General features: G+C 35.8%; 1 protein-coding gene across 3 annotated transcripts in view; it reads left to right on the plus strand.

Moving 5' to 3' along the window:
* The window catches only part of LOC126893461 (filamin-A), a 510,728-nt gene that overhangs the window by 180,471 nt on the left and 310,749 nt on the right, over positions 1-19,508 (plus strand). For all 3 annotated transcript variants that reach the window (XM_050663672.1, XM_050663673.1, XM_050663674.1), the window contains exons 3-4: positions 5,374-5,515; positions 12,277-12,406. In XM_050663672.1, the coding sequence (XP_050519629.1) occupies positions 5,374-5,515; positions 12,277-12,406 (272 nt within the window). The remainder of the gene's footprint in view (positions 1-5,373; positions 5,516-12,276; positions 12,407-19,508) is intronic.

Below are 19,508 nucleotides of genomic sequence, written 5' to 3' on the forward strand. Positions count from 1 at the left end.
GAAGCTTCTTGATTCCAATATAGATGTTGTAAAAGTCTCAGATCTTTATCATATATTCCAATCATTTCTAGATATTCAAACAACCTATCATGTTGAACTCTATCAAACGCCTTCTCAAAATCTATAAAGCAGACGTAAATTGGTTTCTGTACTTCCCATGATCGTTGAAGTAATGTTAACATTGAGAACAAAGCTTCCCTTGTTCCCAATCCTTCTCTGAAACCGAATTGTTTGTTTCCCATTTTCTCTTCACATCTCTGCTTAATTCTATTAAGAATTATCTTAAGAAGTAGCTTGAGAGAGTGGCTTATGAGACTAATTAGTCTAAAGTCTTTACATGATGATGTATTAGGTTTTTTGGGAGTGGAATAAATGTAGACTCTAACCATATCTGTGGCATCATTCCAGTCTCGTATATATGGTTATAAATGTTTGTTAGTTGTGAGACATTTTTCATCCAAGTCGAGAATTATTTTACCTTTGGAGTTTCTCATAAAGTGAGGAGTTCTTTTTCTCTGAGTGTAGGTAATTGCTAGCCATACCTAACATATTAAATCAGAAAAAATTAATTGAAGAAATGATTATTACCAAAAGAAAACAAAAGAAAGAACATATTTCCGTGATGTCTGAGGTCATAACCTAAGTTTGGTACTTACCGTTTCCTGACTTGAGAAAAAAAAAAGAAACAAGATTTCATCCCCGGTTCAATTTTCTCCTCTGTCCTCCTGTTCCTTCTTCTTCATCATCCCAGAGATCAGACAGTGTACATTTTGTCAAACGTAGGAGTAAGTTTCTTCTTCTTGTAGTTCCTTCTCCTATCGGAGGTTGGCTATCATCACAGCTATCCGTACCTTATTGGCGGCTGCTCTGAAAATATGTTCTGAGCTGCAACTATACCACTCTCTTAGGTTTCTCAGCCAGAAAATTATTTTTCTACCTGTCGATCTTTTACACTTAATTTTACCTTGCATTATAAGTCTTAATATCTCATATTTCGCATCTCTGGTAATGTGGTCTAAATATTCCAGCTTTCTTGTTTTGATGTTCTTTATCACCTCGCAATCCTTTTGTAGCCTTCTTAACACTTCTGCATTTGTAACTCGTTGGATCTATGGTATTATCAAAATCCTTCTATAACACCACATCTCAAATGCTTCCAACTTCTTGATATTGTCTACTTTTAGTGTGCAGTTTTCCATTCCATACAACAAAGTCGAGTCGCATCTTAAGGCTATTATCCTCAGCTCCAGAGGAAGGTCTCGATTAACAAACAATTTTTTCATTTTTATAAATGCTTGACTTGCAATTTCAATGCGTGTCCAGATTTGTCTACCTTGGTCATTGTTTTCATTTACCCAGGTTCCCAGATATTTGTAATTATTCACTCTTTCTACTTGTTTTCCCTCGATATCTAGCCTTCCTACTGTGTGTTGCTTAGAAATAATAACTTGGTTTCCTTAACGTTTATTTGTAGTCCATATTTTATAATGACTTGATGTAATCTATTTACTAATCGTTGCAGTGCTTCTAGACTGTCTGCAAAAATAGCGGTGTCGTCTGCAAATCTTACGTTGTTCAAGATTTTTCCGTTTATTAATATACCCTGTTCTTCCTCTGATATTTCTTCCTTAAAAATAGCTTCGCTGTACAGATTGAATAACAATGGAGACAACACGAAACCCTGTCATAACACCTGTTTTGATTTCTATGGTTTCTATTTCGACATTTTCGATTTTAACCTTTGCTTTTTGATTCCAGTACATATTGACAATAACCCGGAACACGTTTGAAAATCTTTTAATCGTCATAACGCCATATGGCGATTGTAAGATTTTCAAACTTGTTCCTACGTTTAACAAACTGTACCTCTCTCGATTCTCTCTATCATCTCATCATCATATTTACCATGTTATTTCCATCCCACCTGAAAGCCGTTCGCCTCTCGAAGGCTCCCCTCTCATTGGCCCACCTCTGATAGAGTTGAAAAGGTGAATGGGAGCGTCCGGCATCCCAAAAACAGCACAGTTCGCCGAGGAAGATTTTGCCTATCCTATTTTTGTAGCCAAAACTACCATGACCGCTCAGAAACTGCGTCAGTTTCTTCGCCTCAGATAGGAAATTAGCTCCCTCATCCACCTGCCTTTCCGCTATGCGTCGCCCATTCCATCTGCCGCTCCTCTATAGTTCTCTCTCTATTCCTCATATATATTTACATCCATCCATCCATCCTCCTCGTATATATCCTCCCTTGCTCTTTGCCCAACAAGACGATCGGTATCACTGCTTCAATAACATACAGAGTGAGCCTCATTTGAGGCGTCCTGTAGGCGCTAGATATCCTGAGGAGCATTCGACTTTTTCTCCAACAGTTTGGCTTATTTCGAGGTGTCCAGCATGCTACAAGGGGACAGTGCAGGTCACCACCGACTGGAAAACTCCATTGAGCATCCTTCTTTTGGTGCTATCTGGGCGGTACAGTGTCTGTAGCTTAAATCTCCATGAAACAGCTCTAGAATCAGTCTACGAACGTCTAAGTTAAATAGTAATTCATACACATTTAATAACATAGCTGTACCATTATTGATTAATTGCACTATATTAATTGATAAAATTAATTAATCATCATTCATGATGAATGATTAGTTTATGATGATTAAAATGATGATAGTAGGAACCTTGAAATCAATTCTTTTTACAAAAATCAGTGATTGATTCCAAATAATAAAACAAATATTAAAATGGCGATTAAACTTAAATTACTCGTTCAATAATTTTTAAATTAAATATTATTACTCATCGTATTCGCGGATTTTTTGATATACAATACTTTTGAAATTTTAGGATTATTCAAATATTTATTCTTACGTTACGTAAAACAATACAATCAATTTGATAGCACAAGCAAACTGTTTTTCTAGTTGACTTGGTATAATGTTACCGGTAATGTGATAGGATTTCTTTACCACAATGGTCGTTGCTTTGTTGTGTTTTCACTGATAGTACCTACTGACATTTATTGATAAGGATCCTTAATTGGTTACATAACAATAAAAACTTTCATTGCTCTAATAATATTTATAATTCATTCACTTAAGATTTGTTACTTATTTCTTCAATGATGTTCTCTGCTGCACCATCTCCTCTTTGGATTGCATTCTCTTCAGATACCTGATTTTTTTTTGTCGTGGGCTCCTGGACATCTTTTTCTGTAGGTACTTATTTCTGGGATCGACCTACTTTCCTGACCGGTTGTCTTCAAGCAACCATTTGGCTAGCCCCTGATTAGATGATCGATCATCATCATCAACCTGTACTCGTCCACTGCTGGACATAGGTCTCCCTCAGCCCTTTCCATCTTTCTCTGTTTTGTGCGGCTTGCATCTAGTTGCCGACAATACGCTTCAGATCGTCAGCCCATCTGGTTGGTGGTCGTCCTCTGCTCCGAAGTGCTTCTTCTCGTGGCCTCCACTCGACAATACGTTTTGTCCATCGGTTGTCTGACAATCTGGCGACCTGTCCTGCCCAATTCCACTTGAGCGACGCGATTCTTTCGACAGCGTCCGTTGTTTTTGTTCTACGACGTATTTCTTCGTTTGGGATTCGGTTCCTCAGGGAGACACCCAACATCTGGCGCTTCAGATGTTGATGGTCGATCAGTCTGTGTTTTTCTCTGTACATCCTTTGTACACGATTTCTGGCGAGGATGTTTCTGCTGTTAAGGAGTCTTCTTGTGACTTGATAGAAAAAGTATCTTGTCCCGCTCTCAGCCACCTCCCTAAGTGATGTGTACTGGAGCCTTTCTCTGATGGTTCCATTTGTTGTATCTTCCCTTGTTGATCCGTCGACTAACCAGTACACGCTGTTCTGTCCTTTCCACATTCTTCCAGTTGGTTTCTGCTATGGAACTCCATACTGGGATTGCATACAACATCACCGACCTAACGTAGGCCTGGTACAGCTGGATTTTCTTGGCCTTCGTTAGGGGGCTAGCCTTAAAAATATAAGGCTCTATTAATTAGTCTTTTTTCTAATGTAGCTTTTACCTTATTTTGCTTCGTGTGCTTCGTGAAGTTTAGTTATCTGTCGAGATGGACTCTTAGGTATTCGACTAATGCTTCTGATTGGTGACGTTTGCTATCCTATCTGAGTTCCACTACTACTACTGGTGGATTATGTTGTCGCGTAAAGATGATAAACTGTGTCGTTTCCGCGTTGATTTTGATTTTACATGTCTCCGTGAATTCCGAGATTCTTCCTAAGTGATTTTCCAGGGTCTTGTCAATTATCCTGATATCTAGATGGCGTTGGCGCCCAAAATCCCGAGAGCTAAAATCCCGAGAGCTAAAATATCGACAGCCAAAATCCCGACGGCCAAAACACCGGCACGCCAGAATCCCGACACGCCAGAATCCCGACACGCCAGAATCCCGACACGCCAGAATCCCGACAGGCCAAAATCCCGACATGCAACAATCCTCGCATAAGTAAAAGTTCCGACCACTACATTTTGAATATTTATTGTTTCCTTTTCAATTGCAATACCAAATCATATTATAGAGTATTGAAATTGAAAGATTATTACTTACTAATAAGTACGGGTACTAATTATTATGTATTTTAAAATAAAAAAATATTTAAACAATTCATTTTATAATATAAAAGCTATACTTACTGAAATGGAAGGTTGTAAGTGACATGATAATATCTATTATATAAAAGTAAACTTGAATTCAGGATTTGATTATACATGTATTATTGGACAAATATGACATATATTGGCAAAAAAATAATTTAATTCATATACCCATGTTAGAAATTTTATTTATAAAATTAGTTCCTATTAAATGGTAAGTACTTTTGTTTAGTAACAAAAAATACAAAACAGATGGCCATAAACAAAAAATCAGAAATAAATGTAATTATAATATAATTATAAAAAGAAATTTATCAAACCTGTCGGGATTCTGGCCTGTCGGGATTTTGACCTGTCGGGATTCTGGTGTGTCGGGATTTTGGCCGTCGGGATTGTGGCTTTCGGGGTAAACCCCTAGATGGCCGTATCGTCTGAAACAAACACACTGAAACGTACCGAAACAAAAATGTTATACAAAATGAACAATAAAATACTGCCCTGAGGCTTCCCTTCTGGGACTTTTTTATCCTGGTATCTTTTGGTCGGCTGAAACTTGATATATTCTATTAATTAAATATTTCTGGAACCTTAATGAGCAGTTTCTAGTTACATTTAAATTGTTTTTGCCATCGGAAAGCAAGTTTATCTGAGTTGCTAGTTGCTAGCAATTTTTAATAAACGACATTTTTATCCTGATTTAGTATTGATGCACAATAATAATATACTTAATTTTTTTTCAGATTCAAGCCACATAGTAGACTGCAAACTAAAATTAATATTAGGATTAATATGGACATTAATTTTACATTATTCAATATCCCTGCCCATGTGGGAAGGAGAAGACGATTTAAACAATGGCACAGAACCCACACCAAAACAAAGGTAAACACAAACAATCAATTTAAAATATACTGAAATAACTTACAATAGGATGAATACATACCTATGCATTCGTAATAAGTAACGCAGTATACAATTAATTCATAATCAATTTTATTCTCTACGAAGTACAATCACGTTCAAAAACATTAAGTAAACGATAAAACTTTTAACGATTTATCACGTATAGATTTAATTTTTTTTCTTTATTATCGTCATCACGGTGCTACAGTAGTGATGTTGAAAAAGTAAATATTCGTTACAAAGTACTCGTTACTTACGATTACCGAAAGTAACGATTTACTATACAGAGAGGCAAATCGTTACTTTGATTACTCTGATTACTTCGTTACTTCGTACCAATCGTATCAGAGCGAGTACCTATTTGAGTATTGTATCTACAATCGGTTGATATCTGAATCGGGCCGGTATTCCACGTGTGTTCGGTATCAGTACAGTTAACTAAAATTTTATCTATGAAGGGCGAAGGCTATGAAGAGTTTTACAGGATTACAGGGCGCTGAGAAGTAGCTGAAACAGAGGGAGGTAAATCATTTAACAAAGCATGCACCCAAAAACAGATGTCTATACGATAAAATACGATTTGTCGAGGTAGATAATTCACAGATGTTTGTTCATTTGAAAATAAAAATGCAACACATTTTAATAATGAATACACACTATTCTTATCAGGCCTAAAAAAATACCTAGCTTAGATTGACAGGAAAAAAATGTAGAAATGATAATATTTCTAGACTATGATCATCAACTTTAATTTTACATGTAGTTATGGCATTGTTTTTATTAGACCAGGGCATTTAACACTAAAAACACAGGAATAAATCTATTTTTAAATATAGTAGGTTTGGAAAAAAGTCTACAATGGAAAAATGGGTGGAAATGAATTATTACATTTTAAAGTGTACAAAACGCATTGAAAAATGCACAAAAATGTTCAAATCAGTATATTAAGGGCCAGATTTTCTTATTTCATGGTATTTGGGGTCACTGAACACGAATATGCAATCAGAACTGACCTCCGAAGCACCTGGGTGCCCAGGGTTACTGCTAAGCTAAGGTACGTCATCTAGAGTTTCGAGGGTTTATTTTTCGCACTTAATTGATGCAAACAGATTACTCGAGATTACTGATAGTCTAAGAGCTAGAGGCGAGAAATCATCGTCATAAGTAATATGGAGTTTGGCATGTGAAATGTGTCTATTATATCTTGATAATTATGACACCTTTCAGGCTGACACCTCAGTGGATACAGGGAGTAGCAATAAGGGATGAAAGGGGAAAGTTAACGCAGTCATTAAAGGTTTTCACCTCCTATTTTTCATCCATTTACATGAAAATTGGTGAGTAGTTAGAGCATACCTCAAGAAATAAAACTTATATGGTGCCAACGTGCGCTTTTACCCTGGGGGTGGATGCCACCCCTTCTCATAGGTGAAAACTATTTTATTAAAAATAACCCCACTAATCGATAGAGGGACAAATTTTAAGCAAAATTTATTACCTCTAATTATTAAAATAAATCAATACTTTTTGAGTTATTAAAGATCAAAGATTTGAATTTTTCGTGAAATAAATGCATGATGTAAAGCGGTCTTTCGTAAATAATTAAAAAACTGTAAGTTTTATCAAAATAGTTATGATTACCAAAATTGAAGATAAAAAAAATAAAAGAGATTTCTTATTCGAAAAACCTTTGAGAATTAATAAAAAGTGAGTTATAGGTGATGGAATGTATATTTTTTTCAGCTAGTACCCAAATCTATTATTCAAGCTCAAATAACGGGAAAACGGTGCATTTTATAAAATATATTTACTGAACACTTGTCAAAGTACTAAGAAATATGTATCAAATGAGCACCGGGAAAAGTTGATACCATTAAACATTATGCTACAAACATTTTTCAAAGTTTAGGCTCCAAAAATTTGGAGCTTAATTATTATAAGTTTTTAAAATTGTTTTAAGGCATTTATATAAAATATAGCAAAAATGTATTTGAGTATTATGTCAAATGTGCACATTATTGGACACCTTCAGTTTCTGTACATATTCAGTTTATACAGGGGCGGTTCTAGACCAAAAAAAGTGGGGGACAAGGGAACCCAAGCTGCCCCCTGCCCTTGGCTAGAACCGCCACTAAGTTTATATCGATAGAAAAAATTCAATTAAATATCGAAATAATATAAAAATAATATTTTAGTGTCATACATTTAATTAATAATAATATTTTTAATAATTAATAATAATTTTTAATTCTAAACAACTTTTCATAATAGCAATTTTCCATATTAGGAATTTAAATGCATAAAAACAAAGTTTTTGTTATAATAATGCTGGTATTTTTAACTTGTTATATTTAAATTGTAATAAAACGAACTTGATAATAAATTATAATCCTAATTTCATTCCCGAAATTCCTTTAAAATTTATTCTGTTAACTAATTTCAAAATAAATATGTAAATAGCGTATGTTTTAATTTTCACTTTTTCCTAAAAACTCGAATGGGTTCTCTTATTTTCATCATCACTTGCTTAGCTTTGACGTTATAAACTTCATCTGGAGCTCACTTGATATTGACAAGTGTTTAGTAAATATATTTTATAAAATGCACCGTTTTCCCGTTATTTGAGCTTGAATACTTAGATTTGGGTACTAGCCGAAAAAAATATATATTCCATCACCTATAACTCACTTTTTATTATTTCTCAAAGGTTTTTCGAAAAATAAATCTATTTTATTTTTTATTATCTTCAATTTTGGTAATTATAACTCTTTTGATAAAACTTACAGTTTTTGAATTATTCACGAAAAACCGCTTTACATCATGCATTTATTTCACGAAAAATTCAAATCTTTGATCTTTAATAACTCAAAAAGTATTGATTTATTTTAATAATTAGAAGTAACAAATTTTGCTTAAAATTTGTCCCTCTATCGATTACTGGGGTTATTTTTAATAAAATAGTTTTCACCCCCGAGAAGGGGTGGCATCCACCCCAGGGTAAAAGCACACGTTGTCACCATATCAGTTTTGTTTCTTGACTTATGCTCTAACTACTCACCAATTTTCATGCAAATCGATGGAGGTTTAACAAAATAGAAGGTGAAAACATTTAATGACTGCACCAACTTTCCCCTTTCATCCCTTATTGCTACTTCCTGTATCCACTGAGGTGTCAGCCTGAAAGGGGTCATAGTTATCAATATACAATAGACACATTTCACATGCCAAACTCCATATTACTTATGAAGATGATTTCTCGCCTCTAGCTCTCCGTCTATGATATTGTGGAGCAGCAATGACAAAACAATTAACAACATTAATTAATAAAATCAGAAAGGCGCGTTTATACGTATTCAGTAACGGGCGCCAGTCGCACTGACACGACAGCGCTGGCATTTAAACACTTTTTTGTGCCAGTGCTAGTCTAGCGCTGTCTGCCAGCGATGTCTCGAATAAAAAGGTGGTCTATTTTTCATGCCACTGGCATTCCAGTGAGACTGGCGCCGCTACTGGATACGTGTAAACGTGACATAAAACACAATAAAATACCGAATAATGGAGAACAAGCGAACTAATAATTCTACTATTCAAAAAGAAGATAAAAGCAGCCAGAAAACTACAGAGGTATCAACTTGTTAAATACTACCCTAAAACTTACAACTAAATTTTTACAAGACCTAATGAATCAGAGGATAAGTTTAGCAGATGAACAACAGGGTTCTTGTACTGGAAGATCGTATAACGATGCAATATTCGTCATAAAGTAAATTACTTAGAAATCACTAGAGTATAATAGACCAGCAATTCTATGTCTGATTGACTTGAAGAAAGCATTTCACAGAGTAGAGTTAAGACTCACATATGTAATCCATCTTCTGTATAATAGAAAATTTCCCTTAGATATCATAAAAACTATTGAAAAATCTACCATAACAACAAAATGGAAGTCAGAATAGATGGACAACTTACAGAATCTATAGATATAGTGAGCGGAATAAGACAAGGAGACTCATTGAGTCCTATGCTCTTCAATTGAATCATGGATGAATGTTTATGTACTTTTGGATGCATTTTATACAACAATTATGCATTTCCACCCATTTTTTCAAAATTTTTCAAATTTTTTTCAAAAAATCATTTATTTTTTTTTCTAAATGCCTTGGTCTATGTGTATTTTATTGTTATGATCCAAAAATCTAAAACAATATCTGCCCGGGCTAAAAAATTAGTAGAATTTATAAAAAAAATCGTTTTGAATTATTAATTAGTCTGGACAAAATTATGTCGGACACCCCTTGCTTTTAACAATTTTTAACATAATAGATTACATATCATTTAATTTCTATCCATTAAATAGATCGGTGAAGATCGTTGTTATATCGGATCTTATACGAAATACTGAGAAATGCAATTCTCGATATGATTACTGGTACTCAAATACAAAAGTAATCATAGTAATCAAAATATCCTACTAATACAAAATATGTACTGAGAAATGCGATTCTCGATGTCATTACCGGTACTCAAATACAAAAGTAATCAAAGTAACGAATACTGTAAATCACTACTTTATACAAAAGTAACGATTTGTAACGATTACTCGTAAGTAACTACATATAATCAACATCACTATGCTACAGCCCTTAAAAGGCCTCGATCTTCTCAAACTTTCTTCGCCATTCTGCTCTGTCCCTTGCTTTGATTTTTTGTAGCTGGCAACACCGATTTTCTCAGCATGACGTATTTTTAAAACATGCATTTAAAGTTACGGTCATCATCATCATAAATCAGCCACTCGCGTCCACTGCTGGACATAGGCCTCCCTCAGTTTTCTCCAGTGTTCTCTACACTTGGCCGCTTGTAGCCAGTTTCCCGCTACTCTGTTTATGTCATCGGTCCATCTAGTTGGTGGTCGTCCTTGATTTCTTTTATAGTTTCTGGGCCTCCATTTCATGATTCATCTTGTCTGCTCGGGCGCCAAATTTGTGACGTGGTAGTTATTTTAGGACGACAGACTCAGTAAAACACAGGTTGAAAATAAAGCAAATCTATTAATTCTAAATTATATACAAAATAATAATTCAGTTTTCTATTCCGTCCCAGCGAAGTCCTCCCCCGGATAGGCGTCTGTAACAGAAGAACAAAATTAACAGCGATATTCAAATATATATTTATCGGGGGCTCGCTCACTACGCTTGCCTCCGTTAAAATACGAGTCGCAAATTACCTAACTTCGGTACACCTTGCGTCTCGAGTTGGCCTGCCTAAGTTTGCGAATCACGTCAAAACGGTGCACGTCGCGACTCAGGGGCCTGCCTCGCTCACTTCGCTTGGCTGGTTATGGAGCCCAGAACCAATCTTCTTCTGCTCCAATATTAGCATCTTGATATCAGCTATGTCACAGCAGTTTCTTATACCTCTGAACCATGAGTGTAGTTTGCGACCTGGTCCTCTCGGAACTTCAATTTTGCCCATTAAAATGATTTTTAAAAGATTAGATTTGTCGCCTCCTAAAATATGACCTCGATATGAGACATTTCGCTGTTTATAAGCTCTCTTTGGGTATTAGTTCCTTTTAAGACCTCTTCATTTGTAATATAGTCGTCCTCCATTCGTCCCATATTGTAATATGGCCGTTCTCAGACGCCCTAATACACTTTATCACTTTATAACTTTATAGTTTATAACTTTACAGTTTATAACTTTACAGTAGTTATTTAATTTGCTAAAAGTATTTCTAATAGCTATTGCTACTTTTATTTGACCACAAATTGATGTTTATTTTCAACTGTGCTTGTATATGGGATTGTCTGCTGAATATAATTAATTTCGTTTTTGTAATGTTAATATTGAGATCATATTCCTCTCCCATTGCATGGATCTCATTTACTACCTCTTGTAATTCTTCTATGTTGTCTGGTATGGAATTCTATTTATTTTGATACCTTTTTCATTCTGCCGTGTAAGTTGAAAGATAATTTCTATATAAATGTTAAACAGCAGAGGGGAGTTGATGCAGCCCTGTCTCACTCACTTACTTCTCTTGTTGTATATATAGACTGTTCGTCATCAACAGCTATTCCATCTTCGGATGTAAGCCTCCCTTAGGTGGGTCCATTCATTTCTGTTTGCTGTTTTTTGCATCCATTCGTGGCCAGCCATTTGCTTGATGTCATTGTCATTGTCATCTTGTTTGAGGTCTGCTTCTACTTTTATTACTTGCCTTTGGTCGCCATTCAAGAATTCGCTTCGTCCAACGGTTTTCCATTCTTCCTATGTGTACTGCCCAGTTCTATTTTAACATGGCAATCTTCTGCATTACATCTGTTATTTTTTTCATTGGATTTTAGACCACCGAGCTTAATGTTCTATCAGCAATACGAGCTGATAGAATAGATATAGACTGTTGGGATTCATTAATTCTGGCTTTTTTTCCTATACATCAGTTGAATCATCCTCATATCTTTTTCATCAAGACTAACCTCCCTTAACGCCTGTATTATTGACATGTTTGATTATTGACCAACTGTGCTTTGTAGAGGAACTGGGACCTACAAAATATACTTTAATCTCCCATAATTTATTGGTTTTAATATATATGTCGAAAGATATAGGTACAGGATAAGGGAAAGTGTTCTTCATCTTCTTTTCCATTTCCGTCATTGTAATTAATTGTTTTGCTTTTTATAGTCAATAGTGTATATGTATACAAAATTAATTGATTGTTTGTATTACTTTAGGCTGATGAACTGGATTCAAACAAAGCTTCCAGATCTACCTATAAAAAACTTCACAACAGACTGGAACAGTGGAAAAGCAGTCGGTGCTTTGGTTGATGCTGTAGCTCCTGGACTTTGTCCAGATTGGCAAGTAAGTAATACAAGCTAAACATTTGTTTCATCTATCAATTTATTTACAAAGTTCAATAAGCCTTGAAAGCCTATAGGGCTAAAAATACAATTAATATAATACAATAATATAATACTTATATATTACAAAACTTGTATCAAGTGGGCTGGCTTCTTGTCCAATAATGCTCCTTGCCTACTAAATTGAGTTACTCTTCTCCTCCATTCATCCCTGTTTGTTGCTCTTTCTTCCCATCCAATAATTCCCTCATTTCTGAGATCTTCCTCTATGCTGTCAAACCATCTTTATCTGAGTCTTCCTTTCCTTTTTTTCGTGATTGGGTCCCGTTTTAGGACCATCTTTGGCATCTTTTGTCTTGTCATTCTCGGCACGTGTCTCATCCATATCACTCTCTGTCTTTATGAAGCGACTGACGGTTGTTTCGTTATACAGTTCCTGTAGCTCCCTGTTTGTTCGTAGCACCCAACATTTTACCATGTTTTGCCTCCATATATAGTGCTGAGCATTTCCCCCTATCTTTCTAATTTCTCCGTATTTGCTTTTTCCTTGTCCATACATCGCTACCATGTGTCACTGTGGGCCTTATTACGGTTTTATATATCCTTAGTTTTGTTTTTTCTCGATAGACAGTGGTCTTAGGCTTTCATATTTTTATTTCTCTTTGCTAATTTGTCCATTTAGTTCCCAATCTTCCTGACCTTTCTCGTCTACAATAACCCACAGATACGTACAATGGACCACTCTCTCGAAATTGTATTCCCTTACTTCATTAGATATGAAAGTAAATTGTCCTTCTTCTTTTTGTTCTGTATTTCCAAGTATCATGTACTTTGACTTTTGCTGGTTGATTTCCGGGTCAAAATATTTTGCCTCCTTTTCTAATGTTTTCTTAACATTTCTTAATTCTTTTCTTGCTTTCGTTTGAATAGTAAGATCGTCAGCGAAGGCCCGACATTGTTGCTCATTGTTGAAGATGGATACGGTCGTTTTAACTCGACTAGTTTCTGATTATTGTTTCTAATACTAAGTTAACAAATAACTAATCTAGGAACAACGCATGAAGGATACTTTATTTTCATAGCAGGTAATATGGATTTCTTTTTGGGTAAGAATCTGATCTGTCACTGATCTATTAACTCTAAAACCGGCCTGATCTTCACCTTGTTTATCTTCAGCAAATCTTTTGAGTCTATCTCTTAACATCCTAGCTAATACCTTATAACAGGCATCCAACAGAGCAACGTCTCTGTAATGTTCACATGCCAAATTATATCCCTCTTTGTATTAGAGATGTTAAAAAAGTATCTATTCGTTACAAAGAACTCGTTACTTACGAATACCGAAAGTAACGATTACTATAGAGAGAGTCAAATCGTTACTTTGATCACTTTTATTACTCTGATTACTTCGTACTAATCGTATCGGAGCGAGTAACGACTTTCATTACTTTTATTACTCTGATTACTTTGTTACTTGGTACCAATCGTATCAAAGCGAGTAACGACTATAGGGCTTTTCACTCACAGTCATTTGTTTCGATCTCCAGTCATATGTTTTATAATCTGTGTATAATATTAATATACACGAATTTTACGACATATGACAGAAGCTCGAAACAAATGACTGTGAAGGAAAAGCCCTATTGTATCTACTTTGATTACTCTGATTACTTTGTACCAACTGTATCAGCGTGTAACGACTATTGTATCTACAACCAGTACACTTGATTACTTTTTACCAATCGTATCCCATTGAGTAACGGACGGGACCGGTATTTTACGAGTGTTATCGAATATCGTTATCGGTATGAAGCGTTTTAACCCGCCAGTGGTCGCTATATGAGATTTTCTCTCACGGTTTCAGCAAATTTCGCACAACTTTTTTTCTGGGAAATTACACGCGCTGTAGTTCCTTCTAGTCTCCTAACTATCCTCCCTAGAAAATCTAATAGACTCGTCCGCTCAGATAGTTTTTTTTTTTTTTTTTTTATTTAAATTTATTTTGCAATCTGTTGAGTGTCAACAATAAACAAAAGTAATTACATTGACTAAGGACAAGAAAGATTTTACCCACTGGCAAAATCAAAGTACAATTTTTATAAAGTTCTGTACAAAATAATTACATTTCATAACTACTAACTCATTAGTTTAAAAGTTTACTCTAAATGGTAAGTCCAATGGTTTGAACCTCTTTAACCTACGCTGTTCTTGGGAATTGTCTAGGAGGTTAAGTGCAAACTGGTTTTCATGATCCTCCAACTTGGCAATGTAAGCAGCGCTACGTTTTGTGATGACTTCTTGTACCGTATCAGTTTTAAGGTCTCGATGAATAATTCTATTGTTGATGTACCAAGGTGCATTAGTGATGGTTCTGAGGGTTTTTGATTGGAAGCGTTGGATGATTTCGATGTTGGAGTGACTGGCTGTTCCCCATAGTTCCAACCCATATGTCCAGATTGGCATAAGTATTGCCTTATAGAGCAGCAATTTATTATCCAGAGATAGTCTTGATGAACGGCCCATTAACCAATACATATTTCTGAATTGGAGACCTAGTTGCTTTCTCTTGGTCCAGATATGTTTCCTCCATGTGAGACTTCTGTCCAAATGAATACCAAGATATTTTACCTCGTTGGCTGATGGTAATTGGTGATTGTTTAAAGTTACAGGGGGACAAGTTCCTCTTCGTGTTGTAAATGTAACTTGAATAGATTTTCCTTCATTCACTTTAATTTTCCATTCCAAAAACCAAATTTCTACTCTGTCTAGATACGCTTGAAGGATATGCGAGGCATAAATAGGGTCTGTGTGTGAGGCTAGGATTGCAGTATCGTCGGCAAATGTTCCTAGCATCATTTCTTCTGTAAGTGGTCTCTCCTCTAGTGGTTCCTGAAGAGGCGGAGGTATATCTGCGGTAAACAAGAGATACAAGGTAGGTCCCAGCACGCTACCCTGTGGTACGCCAGCTTTGATAGAATAGAGTTTGGAAATTGCATCTTGGTATTTAATAAAGTAACACCTACCTGACAAATATGACTCAAGAAGAATGTAAAAGCTGTGCGGTAATGTCTTTTTTAGCTTGTATAGGAGGCCTTCATGCCATACCTTGTCAAATGCCTGCCTAACGTCAAGAAATGCCGCTGAACAGTACCTTTTGGCCTCAAAATCAGCATTTATATGTTTTACCACTCTGTGAACTTGTTGGATTGTTGAGTGATGGGATCGAAATCCAAACTGGTGGTCTGGAATTAGATTTTTGATCCAGGGTTCGAGTTTTTTTACTAATAGTTTTTCGAAAACTTTAGACGTGATTGGCAAGAGGCTGATTGGCCTGTACGATGTAGTTTCTTCTTGAGGTTTCCCCGGTTTTAGAATGGTTATTATCTGAGACACTTTCCATTGATCAGGAAAGTAACCTAAGTTTAATATGGCATTGAATATAAACGTTATAAGTTTTATGCATTTGATAGGTAATTCTTTCAATACTTTTCCACTGATCAAATCGTACCCTGGAGATTTTTTATCGTTTAAATTATTAATAGCCAAGATGACTTCGGACGACTTAAATTTCGGAATAGGCAAACTCATTTGATATGGACTTTGAAGAAATGAGAATACGTCTACTTCCACAGGTGAATTCACTTGATTGGGAGTAAATACTTCGGAAAAATACTCTGCAAAACAACTTGCTTTCTCTTGTGCACTACGAGCCCATTCTCTGTCCGATTTTCTAATTGGAGGTGACGGTTTCTGGGGTTGTTTCAGTTTTCTCGTGGCTTTCCATAGCGAATAATCGGTATCTTTAGTGGAATCTAAATTTTCCAAGTAGTACTGAAGTGATTGGTTTTTGAGATCTTCGAAGAGCTTTTTTAATTCCATTGATGCACTATTGAATCTACGCTTATCAGCAGGATCTCTGGTCTGTTGCCATCTTTTCCTCAGTCTTCTCTTTAGCAAAATTTTTTCTTTGACAACTTGTGGGCAGTCATTTATTATGCATTTATTTTGTATTGTTGGTGTTGCTTGCCAGGCAGCTGATTGGATATTTGTAGTTAGTTGTTCCACAGCAAGAAAAATGTCCTCTTTGGTTTTTAGTGGAATGTCTAGAGACACCTTGTTCTCCAGGACAGATCTGAATTTTGGCCAGTGTGTGCGTCTGTTATAAAGTGAGGGGGATATTTCTTTAATAAGTACCTGGGTTCCAACTGTGAATAGTATAGGCGAGTGATCAGAAGATAATTCGTAGCATGATGTAGCTTTTATATTAGACCTAGGGATGTTCTTAACTACAGCAAAATCGACCAAATCGGGGATTTTATTTCTGTCCGAGGGCCAGTATGTTGGTTCGCCGGTTGATGAATAATCCATATTATTTGACTCTATGATATTTAAGAGAACTCTACCTCTCGGAGTGATTAGTCTTGATCCCCACCTGGTATGTTTGGCATTATAGTCCCCTGCTGCTATGAAGCGGCTCCCAAGTGAATTGAAATAATCTTTAAATTGTTCGTTTGTGATAGAGTGTCGTGGGGGGCAATACAGCGCAGATACTGTAAGTGGTCCATCCCAGTCTTCAACCACAATATTGGTCGCTTGAATGTGATTTGTTTGGTACTCGCCAGCATTATGATGTTTTATTGTATTTCTAACTATAATAGCAGAGCCTCCATGTGCTGATCCATCTGGATAATTAGTAGTATATATAGTATAGTTTGGAATTTTAAGGTAACTTTTTTGTGTAAAGTGAGTTTCGGATACTAGCAGTATATCTATTTTGTGAAGGTGTAGAAAGTATTTGATTTCCTGTGTATGTTGTGATAAGCCATTGGCGTTCCATGAAGCTAGTTTTAGAAACGCCTCCATCTTAGGGTTTTTTAGCAATGAGAGCGGTTAAGAGGTTTAACATTGTGCTCATTTGTTCTACCAATTGTTTGATCATATTTTTAAGTTCGAGCATGTCAGTGGATTGTTGAAGACTGGGAGCTGTATTTGATGGTATTTGATTACCAGCGGTTGCTACCTGAGCATAGGTTACATTCGGGACTACTAAGTGTTGGTTTGATTGGACAGGCTGACTTGTTGGTTTGCTTCTCAGTTGTGGAAACGCTCTTTTTTGCAGCTCTTTGTGGACTAAGCACCCACGATAGTTTGCTGGGTGATTTCCTTCACACAGCACGCATTTCACCTGGTTGTTTCTTTCTTTGTAAGAGCACTGATCAGATCTGTGGTTACCCGCGCATTTAACACATCTTGGAGAAAGGTAGCAAAAATTTTTGGTGTGGCCGTAGCGTTGGCATTTTATGCACTGAGGTACTACACGCTTTTTATGTGGAGGTTCAAAAATTACTTTATAGTTCAACAATGAATCGATCTCATATATATCTTTGTTATTCTCGGCTTGTTTTAGTTCAACGTAGAACAGTGGTAATGGCTTTTTAGTACCTGATTGACGAATGTTATTGATATTTATGACTTCGTGCTCTACGCTTTGGATTTCCGCCTTAATTTCGTTGATATCTGTAGATGGATGTACATTTCTTAGTACAACTCTGAATGAGCGATCTTCTTTGAGTTGGTAGGTATGAAATTCAGTATTTTTGTCTTCTAGTGCTTTTGTTATGACAGAGTAGACTTCGTTATTTTGAGGCATTATTTTTACTTGGTCATTGGCGAGAGTTTTTAATACATAAGCATCTTTTGCAATCGTTTGTAGTAGTTTGGTCAGCGGAGTAATATTTTTAACACTGTAGACAAATATTGGTGGCGTTTTAGTAGTTGTATTTGTATTTTGGCTCTGGTTTTCTTCTGTAGTTGTATCCTGATTTGCATCGTTTTGTTCTTCTGTAGCTGTATCCTGATTTGCATCGTTTTGTTCTTTTTGTAATACAGAGAATTTGTTGGAGGTCGATATTGGTGAGTTTAACCAGTAATCATCTATTTTGGATTGTTTTGTTGCTCTAATATATTTTTCCGGGCTATCAATTCGATTTCTTTTTTTGTTATGTACGTGTTTCCAATCATCTGGTGCAGATTCAGCTTGGGATTGCGATTGAACAGGTACTACAGGATAATATTGTGCTGCACTAGTAGACGGCTGCATCGGTTGTGAAACTAAATGCGGTTGCACGTTTTGAATACTCTGAGCTGTGTTATTATATAAGGACTGTTGAATTGGTACATATTGAATTTGCGCGTACGGTCCTGCACATTGGTTTGGTGAATTTAGTGATGGATTTGTAGTAATGTCCTGTTGTGGATAATGTACATACTGAGTATTATAATTTTGGCTCATGGTTTAAAGTCGTTAAGATTTGAAGCATATTCTTATGCGTTATTAACAGTTTTTGGTATAATAAAATATTACTCAGATAGTGACGCAGTTTTCTTAGTATCACCATATTGTTGAGTCAGTGCGCTTCATGTGAGATATTTTCTCATCAAGCGACCACCGGCGTCACCAACTGTGTATAAAAATTAATTTTATTTTTCCCCTTAAAACCTAAAATAATATCCTTTTATGATGTAATAAAAGGCGCCGTGGATGTGGTCGATGATATGAAAATCCTATATTCTGTTTCACGGGTTAGTTGTAGATGGTCACTTACCATATATTTTTCAATGTTAAATATTGGCGGCATCAATAGTGACATTTTATATAAAGATAATAATAATAAAACAGAAACACGTCGTATCTTTTTAAAACAAATGGCTTTATCGTTGATGAAACCTCATCTTTTTTGTAAAATTTTGTAAAGAAAGGCAAAAGTTGGATATGTGAGAGAAAATCTCACGCGATACCATTCGCGTACCAACCTACCTAGCGACCAATGCCGGGTTAAGGGTGTGAGAGTGAGGTGAAGGTAGAAGCTGAAACAGAGGGAGGTATAATGGTATACGTAAAATATGTAATGTATGTCATTAACAAAGATCGAATGCGAGAACCCTATATTTGTATCTAGATCTACGCCATTTGCCGATGTAGATTAGATAGTAGATTTTGTTATATCGGAATACGTATACAAAATACCTACCTACTGAGAAATACGATTCTCGATATGATTACCGGTACTCAAATACAAAAGTAATCATAGTAATCAAAGCAA

This window comes from Diabrotica virgifera, chromosome 10 (assembly GCF_917563875.1).
Source record: "Diabrotica virgifera virgifera chromosome 10, PGI_DIABVI_V3a".
Classification (NCBI taxonomy): Eukaryota; Metazoa; Arthropoda; class Insecta; order Coleoptera; family Chrysomelidae; genus Diabrotica; species Diabrotica virgifera.